Source organism: Vidua macroura, chromosome 6, assembly GCF_024509145.1.
Source record: "Vidua macroura isolate BioBank_ID:100142 chromosome 6, ASM2450914v1, whole genome shotgun sequence".
In the NCBI taxonomy this organism is placed as follows: Eukaryota; Metazoa; Chordata; class Aves; order Passeriformes; family Viduidae; genus Vidua; species Vidua macroura.
This window is the reverse complement of record NC_071576.1, coordinates 15,021,106-15,031,908: the sequence shown is the minus strand read 5'-3', so window position 1 is coordinate 15,031,908 and position 10,803 is coordinate 15,021,106. Positions and strand designations below refer to the sequence as shown.

The window sequence follows — 10,803 nt, the reverse complement described above, 5'->3', positions numbered from 1 at the left end:
GGAGTGCAAAGAGGCACTTGCAGTAAGAGCTACATCAGAATAAGTCTATTGTTTCAGGGATTATTCTCTTTCTTTTTTGCCTATGATTTCTTAAGATGTCCTAGGCAAAGAGCCGGAACATGTGAGAAAGAACAGGCTGATTGAGGATAAACAGCAGCCTAGGCAGCAAAGAGAGATGTAAGGAGGAAAGGACTCTGTAGGGACCAGCTCAGGTGAACACTGGAGAAGACATAGTAGAATGACAAGAGTTGTTACCTATTGGAATAAAACTTTTGGTGAGCAATCCAGAATTGAAAGCAGGACAAAACTCCTTAGCAGAGATAATTCATTTTTAAATATAACAACATACTTAAGAAAAAGTTATCTCCCATGGAAAATTTGGAATATGCATGAATAAGTTGAATTGTTGTGGTGGTTTTACTCTGGTTGAATGACAAATGCCCACTAAAGTCATTCCATCACTCCTTTCCTCAACTGAAAAACGCAGAGAAAATAAAATGAAAGGTTCATGAGTCGAGATAAGGATAGGGAGTGATCACAAACTGATTACTGTCACAGGCAAAATAGATTTGACTTGGAGAAAGTAATTGAATTTATTACCAATCAAAACCAGAGCAGGATAATGAGAAGTAAAGCAAATTTTAAAAACACCTTTGCCCCCGCTCAGGGAGAAGGGCAATAAGGCAGTTCATCACATGGTTCTGCTGCTGCTCCCTCCTCAGGGAGAGGAGTCTTTTCCCTGCTCCAGCATGGGGTCCCTCACACAGGAGACAGTCCTCCACGAACTTCTCCAGTGTGAGTCCTTCCCATGGACTACAGTTTTTTATGAACTGCTCCCTTGTGGGTCCCTTCCACAGGCTGCAGTCCTTCAGGCACAGGCTGCTCCAGCACGGGTCCCCCACATGGTCACAAATCCAGGCAGCAAACCTGCTCTAGAGTGGGCTCCTCTCTTCATCTCTTCATGGGTCTACAGGTCCTGCCAGGAGTCTGCTCCAGTGTGGGTTTCCCATGGGGTCACAACCTTCTTTTGGACATCCACCTCCTCCTGAGTGGGCCTCCTCCATGGGCTGTAGGTGGATCTCAGCTCTCCCCTGGACCTCCGTGGGCTGCATGGTGACAGCCTGCTCACCATGGTCTGCACCACAGCCTACAGATGGCTCTTTGCTCTGGCACCTGAAGCACCTCCTCCCATAGTTCTTCACTGACCTTGGTGTCTGGAGGATGATTTCTATCATTTATTCTCAGTCTGCACTCCTTTGGCCTCAATTACTTCTGCAGAATAACTTTATTGTCTTCTCAAATGTGTTACCACAGAGGTTTTACTATCATTCCTGATTGGCTCAGCCTTCAGCAGCAGCAGATCCATCTTGGAGCTAGCTGGCAGTGGCTCTGTCTGATATGGGGGAAGCTTCTGGCAGCTTCTTAGTGAAGTCACCCCTATAGCCCCCCCACAGGCCCCCACTACCAAAACCTTGTCACGCAAACCCAATACAATTATTGAACTGGGGAAAATGTTACATTTTAAAAGTATCAGTTGAAGGTGATTTTTTCCAATGTTTATTTCTTACTAATTTGGTAAGAAAATTTCTCATTTACTTCTGAATATCCATCAATCAGAGACTAGTTAGCAGCACTACCTAGCCCAAAACTGCAAACACTGTAGCCATTATAACCCATACCCAATATCAGTGTGCCAAATAACCCAGCTATTACTCCTTAGTAGGATCAACAATTTTCCCCATGAAAAGTGTGGTGCCAGTTTGTTTGTCAGAGATCAAAATAAGGAAGGGCCTGTTGAATTTGATGGTACGAGAAGTAGAGGAAATTCTGGTAAAGATTATGGCAGTGGCTCCTGCAGCTTCAGCTCCAGCCTCATCAACTTCCAGCAAGGCCTTGTGAATTGCCTGCACAGAATAGGAAAATACACTGTGGTTTATATATGGGACAGGAAGCAGGAGTAAAGTAAATTATCTTCTTATGGAACATTTAGGAGAAGAAAGGAGTAATAAATCCAGTGGATGAAACTTTATTGTATGATAAATCTCCAACAGTTTGAAACAGGAGTATTTCATATGTCAGGACTGAGCAAGGAGGGCCAAAAATTAGCATGGACGCACTGAAATGCATTCTCACCAGTGCTTAGTAGAGTGGCATAAAAATACCCCATGAACAAGCTAGTTTATTTTCTTAGATGGTTTGGACTTCCACTAGCAACAACTTTCTCTTATTTCAAGGTTAACTAAAAACTGCTATTTAAATGCTAATATGGGGCAGTATTTGGCACCTTTAGCATTAAATCATAGCTCAAACTGACAGTCAAATTCTGCTACTGCAAACTGGTGATTTCCTGAAAACTTTGGGAATATTAAAAATTGAGATATTAATCAACACAAATATCATAATGAACTCCTCATTTGTAGTTTACAAATGACACAACTTCATGTAACCTATTATATTCCAGTACAAAGAATGTATTTAAAATGTTCTAATTTCTAATTTCTAATTCCAATTTCTCTATGTATTTAATATCCAGCTTTTTAATAACAACATTAAAGTAGTACAAAAGTGAGCCAGCAGATTATTTCTGTAAAAAAACCATAATTACTGAGCTAGCCCCTACATGTCACTGTGAGTTTTACTTACAACTTCAGTAATATAAAGAGGGAAATAAAATCTTTAAAAATCCCAGACACAACTGATCAAAACAACCAACCAACATCCCATCACCAGCTCTGTCTACTTACTTGTGAAACTTGGAGATTGTGGTTGCCACTAATTCCAGACAGATCAGCATTAACTGAGAACACTTCAGTAATGCCCATTTGCTCAAACAGGGTTTTAACATCGTAAGACCCACTAATAGAAAACTTTGGTAACTGCAGATTTAATCTCCTGTTGATCAAAGAAAACAAAAGAGCAGTGAGCCCTTGCAGCCTTCAGGGCGGATAGTATGCAACTCAGCAACACTTGAAAGCATTCTTTTGATTGCATATTTGTTTGATGGTAGTCTTTGTATTCCTTGAGCAATTTTGGCATCCTGAGAGACGCACCACCTTCTTGTATTTACATTCTCTACTTGACTTTGGGAAAAGAAACAAATTTGTTCATTTTTGCTCTTTCATCCCAGTGCCACATGCGCAGCTAGTAGAGTTTTTTGGCTAAAGGGTTAGAGAGTAAGTAGACGGTGGTCTGCTGGACAGTGGAAAGCCTAAAGTAAGGGAAAAGGAGGATAAAATCTAAGACATGGTGAAGGAAATGAATCACGTTAACACCATGAAAGAAGAGGTAAGGAGTCAAAAAGTAGCCAAGCAAGTTTTGAGGCAGCTGTTCCAATGCTGTGATCCCTTCTATCAGGTCACAGAACCTGCAGTTTCTTAGTGATTGTGCTCTGCTCTGACTCATTTGTGGAATTGCTTTAAACTTCCCTTTATGAAATCAGGACATTATGTCCAGTAGGAAGTGATCTGAAATTGGTGTTTTCCCTTGAAAAGAGTGATGAATGCTCAAATATAGCAATCCATACACTTAAAGTTACCTGGTCACAAGTTTGCTATCCCATTTACAAACCGTTTCCTTGGAGAGAGCATCTTCCACTTGCTTCATCTTTCCATCATCAGGCAGAATAAGCAATGCTCGTGCAGTGCCCTGGTAAGGCAGCTCTACCACCACACAGGAGAGATCCTGGTCATAGTAAACATTTGAGATACCATCATGCTGCATCATGTTGACTCTAACAGATGCATTTGGGTTCACAAAAAAATCATCCTCATATGTACGCAAAGGATCGAAAGACTTTTCCCAGGCAGCTAATGGGGAAAAAGAGATGTTGTTGCACTCAAATGTGAAGATCATGAAGAATGGCTCATCTAAATTAGATCAGCTTTAATGTAGGACTCTGGAGGTATATTGATGGGAGAAGAGGCTCACTAAATCACTTCAACCTCCTCCATAATGCACAATAAAGCATTCAAGCTGTGCTGTAAGCTCATCATATTTTGTGTGCGCACGTCATGTCTTGCTGAAGAACAACCAAAGGCTGATGACCAGTTGAGAGTCCTTCTTCGACTGTAAGCCTGTGTAATGCCTTTCATGCCATTTAAAAGCAATCACTTAAGCATTCAATCACAGGACCTTCTTATGCCTTTTCTGTTAAGCTGTACCCTATGCAAGCTGATTGCACTCAGCCTGGTGTAGAATTCATCTGCAATTAGAGAGTCCTAACATTTGAGCAAGGCTCCGGAAGCACAGGCCCTCAAGATGCTATGTCCCAGATTTTCACACAGGGCACCTAGTAGATCTACCATAAAACTGGGGACCCTGTGCAAGGACGTCAATCCACCAAGTCTGACATGTACAGTCAGTATAGAGATCTTGGACACATCTTTAGTCATTATGGCCTCAACCTGTGAGACTATGTGGATCCTTGTCTATGAGGCATCCATTAGGGTGGAACTTTTCTGTCCGCAGCTTTCCAGCAAATTGAGTCAAAACCAAGAAATCCGTATTTCTCAACAATCAGATACTCTGCTTTTGGCCAGATCTAATCTTTACTTGAACGGTCCTGCACAGTTTAGCTCTTTCATAAATTGTCACTCTGGTAATAAATCGTCAGAAGTTCCCTAAAATTTTTATTTTGTATCAAAACTATCTATTGAAATATTATGTTAAGTATCTTACCTTTAAAGTAAATATAGTTAACAAGAACCAGTACAGTACTTGGATCAAGATGACCAACTAATTCAGGAATTTTCCCCTTGGTTTTTTCCTCTACATATTTATTGATTTGCTTTGTAGCTTCTTCTGGTTTATGAAAATCACTGGAGAAAAAATCTGCATCATAGAATTCTTTGGTATTTTTTAAAAATGATTCCTGTGGTTCATACCCAGTAGCTGTAAAAAGGGCATTCCCTATATTTAATGTGATATTAACATCAGCACAGTTCAGTACTGACAGAAGTTTGTGAAAACTTTCATGTACATCATTTATGCGAGTCTCAGTCAGGTTGTCAAAGCCCAGTCCTTCAAAAATCTGAGAGAGCGTGGTTGATTTAGCACCAACAGCCAGCATGGCAAAGGCAGTGGAGATGCTCACAGGAGAAAAGAACACATTTTTATCAGCTTCTTTTGATGAAACCTGCTTGTAAAACCTAAATACAAAATCTGCATAGTTAGAGCCTTTCTTGTCACAGCTATATGTTAATAAATTTTCTCTTCCATCCTGCAGATTAGTATTGTTGACTTCATGGCAAATGTCTTCAGGGCAGCAATGGGTTACAGCACAAAGAACAGCTAGGAGTAAACACAGGCACAGGAGACACTTCATCTTCTTTTCAAATTATTCTGTCCAAAATAAACAGTCATTAAATGAGCAGATGGTAATGATGTGCTTGGTAGTAAGAAATAATGAATAGTTTGTTAGCATAAATGTTGCATAGTTCAACTTTAAATATCTACATACATAGCAGGCTTAAATTTCTCATGGGCACAATGTCAAATTTATTTAACAAATTCTAATAAGTTATAGATTAAAATATCAGGCATAAGAAATTCATAATACTTCATGGTAACTGCTCTGAAAAAGCAGTACTTTTTTACATTGGCAATGAAAATATAAAGCTACAGTCCATAATAATCTTTGTTAACAATGACACTATCTTCCCAAAACACTGTCTCCTATAGGGTACATCTAAACATACAAGTTATTACAAGGTAAGACAGGGTGTGGGTTTCAAAGACGTCAAATACTCCACAGCACCTGCCCAAAAGTAATTTGATATATGTAAGGAAATGTGAGGCATCTCACTACTCACTGGGACTGAGTAAATTCCCTCACTTTCCTCAGGGCAGCAGCACATGGACAGAGAGCTATCATGGACTACCTGTGCTTGTTAAATTCACACCCCTGTTTACTTCACTCATGTACTTACTCACATGGCCAGTTGCTGGCCAAAACTGATAAGTGATGGAAGAAGTTCAACTACATGAACTTCAAAGCAAAAGCCTGGAGCATCCTGTGCCATGACAGCAGTGCACAGAGAAGTGGGCAAAATGACACGTGACAAGCAGCAGGTTCACATCAGATAATGAGGTGCATGTTTGGAATGAAGGAATCTTTCTTTCGCGGGAGCTGCAACAAGTGTTTGTAACTTCGTAAATGGTGGTGTTCCCCTCACCATGGGTTAACCTGTGTGGGATGTGGGAAGGCCCTGGGTCAAAGAGGGAGAGAGAAGCACTCATCCCATTTGGACATCAAAGGACACAGATTAATTCCCATGGAGATTACAAGTTTCTTCATTATGCTTGTTCTCCTACAGCTGACGTGATATACTTCACATGAGCCACCTGCTCTCTACACGAGCTGGAACAAAGCTCTGGTTTACTGAATTCAGTTCCCTGCAGTTCTGGGAAGGCATCTCATATAAACCCTCTTCAGAACTGTAACAAGCTATCGATGAAAATAAGCTTTTTGTCCTCACATATTCAGTGTGAAAACATTTCTAGAACTTTTCTACTGTCATGAGTCCTCTTCTGGTTTTCAGCCAATACAGCCTATTTATATCCTTTTCTTTCAGAAATGTATTTTCCCATGTCTGTGGTAAAGTTCTCTTGGTCCTACATTCATTCCTCGATGTGAAAGATGACTGTATATACTATCTAAAGATTTAGAGTTTCTGATGGCAGCCCAAGTTCAAGGATTCCTGGTGATTAACCCGTTGTTTTATTTTTGTATTGATGGTCTTTCTTTTTTTCATAGCAAACATATAGATAGCTGTGTGTTCTCATATTTGCTAGGATCTGGGTGTACTGATTCTGCCTGACATCAGCCAGGGCCCACTGCAGTGACCCACAGTAACAAGTGGTAACACTCATCTTGAATTTCCTTAAAACAAAAGCTGGAGTATGGCCCTAGATGGGAATATGATTCAAGTGTTTGCAGATAGCTTTTAAGCAGAACTCTGCCTCTTTTTCATAGCCAAAAAAAAAAAGGCAAAACCCAAACAACCCTTATATACTGTGGAAAAAAGAAGAAATAATATAGTATGAAAGGTGTTTCAAAAGTATTTGATGTTAAACATGTCATAGTCTTTTTTTCTCTAGTTATTTGAGATACTGGACACTTAAGTGAGAAAGAAAGAAATCATTTCACTTCCTGTGTCCGTACAGAGCTTAGCCTAAATTTTAAAGAATTTCTGAAGCAGAGAGTATGGTTCGGGGTTTTTTTCCTGCAGAAAACTTATATTAGGCATGTTTTTAACTTCTGCTGTAAGAGATCAGTTTAAAAACTTCTCCTAGTATCATAACTCTTTACAGAAATCTAAAAGAAGTACTTCAATCAAAAGCTGCAAAACACTGCCTATTGTCATTAAGTTTTCCTCACGTACTTTTCCTCTCAGAGATGAAAACCACGTTAATTTCAACATTTTGAGATTAGAAAATTTCTGACACCAATATTTTTGTTAACATTTCAAAGCTGAAGAAATTGTAAAGGCTTTGTTAAATCTGGAAGTAATTTTTATGCAAATTAGAAATTCAGAAAATAATTCTCTTCCAGACCACATATTAGTTTGTCTATGGGAGGAAAAGGGGCAATTAAATTTAAATTGTGGCCTTCCACCTACCCCCTACACTCACCCCAGTCCTAATTAGAGAGCCTGGCCTTAGCAATTCAGTTGTTGCTTTATAAATTAAGTCACCAGAAGAGTTTTTAAATTGGACCTGGTTGTTCAGTCACTAGTGGGATTATACTAATTTTGAGTCACTGTGAAGGTTGTTTCCCATCTGAAAGGTGATTACATCAGTATTCTCTTTTAACAAGTACTTAATAAGTCACCATGACTTCAAAGGGTTTTTTAGTTTGATTTCAGTCTAAGCATATTCCCCAGAACAGCAGGTCCCACTGGTCCTTTGCACATCTGCTTGGTTAATATTTCATTGCAACATCCACACAGAACCAAATCACAGACAAATGAAATTAACTTAATATTAAAATTCCACTTACTGCAAAAAGCATCATCTCCAACTCTCTAAAAAAAAAAGTGTGTGTAGTACTTACAAAATCAGAAGCCCCGTTGCATTCAGCTGACCCACACTGTTACTTATACTGCTTCATCATCTTCTGTTTAATTAGAGATGTTAAACATTACAGAGACCTGATAAAAATTAAAGCCAACCAAAATAAAGGAGGAAACAAAGCAAATATTGATGAAACAGGGTTCGCAAGGATCATCTCTGTTATTTGGCCAAAGAAGCTCATAATCTTCAGCCATTTCGATAGTAGCTGTGACATCCTCTCTGTTGCCTCTGACCATGCGGAGGAGCTTAAGTGCAAATGTGTGATTAGGACCCTAGTGGAAACCAGGAGCTTGTGCCTAGAAACAGTTGCTAACTCTTGGTGCCAGAAGTCAGACCTTCTGTGTTGTGATGAAGCACACATGGAGTTGACAGCCACGTATCACATCAGGTTGGTGCTCTTCCAAAATCTACCCAGAGACAAATCTTCTGCATGATCCTCAGCCTGTATATGGATGACAAAGTAATTGCCTGTACCTTCTCACTCCGTAGCTTAATGCCACTGCAGGGGTATGTGATAGACACGTTTCCATGATAGATGTCCCACCCTGGCTGATGTGGTCCCTTCATCTTTCTCAGTTCTGTGTGCATCTCAGTTCCTGCCTTGGGCAGGAATACAAGTGGTGGGAATACAAGCAGAAGGCTGTTTACTCCCACATGTTGGCGTACTGCGTGTGCGCACTCACTTCTCATTCTTCTTGCCCTCTCACACACTTTTAAATTGTTCAAATGAAAACAAGTGCTGTTTGTTTCTATTACCTTTTCCCAATAGGACTGAAATGCTGATGGATCAGGATGACTGAATTTTTCCAGTTAACAATAAAGACCATGATTGAGTGGTGACATAAAATACATTTCCCCATTTGTGATGACTCTTTGTACTTGTTTACTCACATGTGTAATTTTGTTGTTACAAACATAGATAAACATGGAGACAGAACATAGATAAACATTGTCTGGACACTCCCCTTCTTTGTTTTCCTCTATATTTTTTCCACTCTCCCCCTCCCCCCTTCCCTTTTTACTTGCTCCTTCTAACTCTGGCTGTAAAGATCACAAACACAGTGATTATTTTACTCATCAAAGCCCAAATGAATAACAGGTCATGGTGGTCAAGGACGAACTGTGTTACAAAATGGTTATAAGCCTCTTGTTTTCTCTTTCATTTGTGATGCCTTGTAATTACTGTTTTGTTTTTAATAATGTTAAGCTAAACTTTAACAAGGCATTTCCTTGCCATTTCATTATAGCAGCAGAAATAAGGTACTACAGCAGCTTGAAACTAAAACGATGAGCAGACAGACACACGCATGCCAGGTGTACCACGCACTGCCACAAGCCATTACAGTCCCACCTCCCTGCTGACCACAGTTTCAACTCTAAGTCATGAAACCATGTTGACCAGCTTCATACTGATCATTTATCTAATGAACTAGATCTTTTGCTCTACTATTTATTTTTATAGGAATAAAAGTACAGAACATGGAAATAACAAAATAGATGTGTTTTATTCCTTCTGATAATTAAAACCATGACAAAGTCTACATTGCCTGAGACCATGTCACTGGTCTTCATGTAGGTCAGTTTCTATACCCCAGCTCACATTTTGACGTCTTTAGAAGAAATAGAGCCATATATTCATTTCATTTGCTAATATCTTGCAAACATCTTCCTGACAGTTTAGTTTGTTTTGAATAGAACATTCCAAAGCAGGTTTAAAGAGTTCTTAATTAACCATTAACTGGTATATTCAATGACAAGAGAACGACTCAACTTGTCCAGTGTTCTTGTTATGCTTATACCTTAGGTAAGGAAATTAGAATTTTTTTGTCAATTTAGCAAAAATAAAACTCTTCTGGGATTATGGCTTGCAAACACACAAGTTACTTCAAATATAAAAAAATTTTATATATATTAATCTATTGTGTTGTAACTTAAACAAAGACTTTTTAGTGTAAAGAACACAGACCACAAGCATATTGACAGAGCAGCAATATGAAGGAAACGGAGTATGGAATTAGGAAGGAACTAGACACTCCCTTCCCCTCCAATTCCTTGCTGATAGCCTTGAGTTATGTCTTTGGGAAGGATCAGGCACTCAGAGTGCAGGAAAGTTGCTAAGATTGGAGATGTACATGTATCTGGTGAACTATGATTTTTCTATTCTGGATGAGGTATATAATGAAGAATGAAGGCACAATCTGCTCATAGTGGTCATGCCATGCTTTCAATTCTTCTTGGATAAGTATTCTTCTATTGTCTTTCCTGTCAGAAACACAAAATTCAGTAGTTTAGAAAGGGACTGTGAAATTAGGATAAAATATAGTCTATATATAGTGAAGGAAACTTGCACAAGGAGGGTTAAGTTCTGCTCAGAGAACTTTTTTTCATTTGAATTAGCATAATTCATATGAACTAAGTAGATAAAAGGGATGAGAGTTTAAAAAAAATTGTCAACGGCAATGACCAATAGTGAAAACTCGTCATAGTTTTTCAGTTGAAAAACCAATTTCAGTTGCAAAGTATACACTAAATGTAGCAGGTGTGTTACATGTATGGTGCACCAGTAACAACTGAACACCTGAAGCCCCTGTTGCTGCTTTAGTGTGTGCAGGCTGGTGGGTATGACATACGTCATGGTTCTGAAGAACCATAATCTCATATAAAAGGGGCAGGAGAATAGGCAGATTGCTCTAACATTAGAAACCTTTATTTAGGCCCTAGAATCTTTCA

At 39.2% G+C, this 10,803-nt stretch overlaps 1 protein-coding gene across 1 annotated transcript; it reads right to left on the bottom strand.

The window, feature by feature from the left end:
- Positions 1-310: 310 nt before the first annotated feature.
- On the bottom strand, positions 311-8,072 carry LOC128808294 (serine protease inhibitor 2.1-like). Its single transcript, XM_053979209.1, has 5 exons — positions 8,054-8,072; positions 4,678-5,340; positions 3,536-3,806; positions 2,745-2,892; positions 311-1,904 (listed from the first exon to the last, which is right to left on the bottom strand). The coding sequence occupies exons 2-5, from the start codon at positions 5,321-5,323 to the stop codon at positions 1,710-1,712; spliced, it is 1,260 nt and encodes a 419-aa protein (XP_053835184.1). The 5' UTR covers positions 5,324-5,340; positions 8,054-8,072; the 3' UTR covers positions 311-1,709.
- Between the last annotated feature and the right edge of the window lie 2,731 nt (positions 8,073-10,803).

What these genes read in the sequence shown, in the direction of transcription:
- LOC128808294 (XM_053979209.1), bottom strand. Translation starts at nt 5,323, where the DNA reads ATGAAGTGTCTCCTGTGCCTGTGTTTACTCCTAGCTGTTCTTTGTGCT. An exon ending in TAACTATATTTACTTTAAAG is followed by an intron (nt 3,807 to 4,677) that starts GTAAGATACTTA and finishes TTTCCCCATTAG; the next exon opens with CTGCCTGGGAAAAGTCTTTC. An exon ending in GATAGCAAACTTGTGACCAG is followed by an intron (nt 2,893 to 3,535) that starts GTAACTTTAAGT and finishes TTTGATCAACAG; the next exon opens with GAGATTAAATCTGCAGTTAC.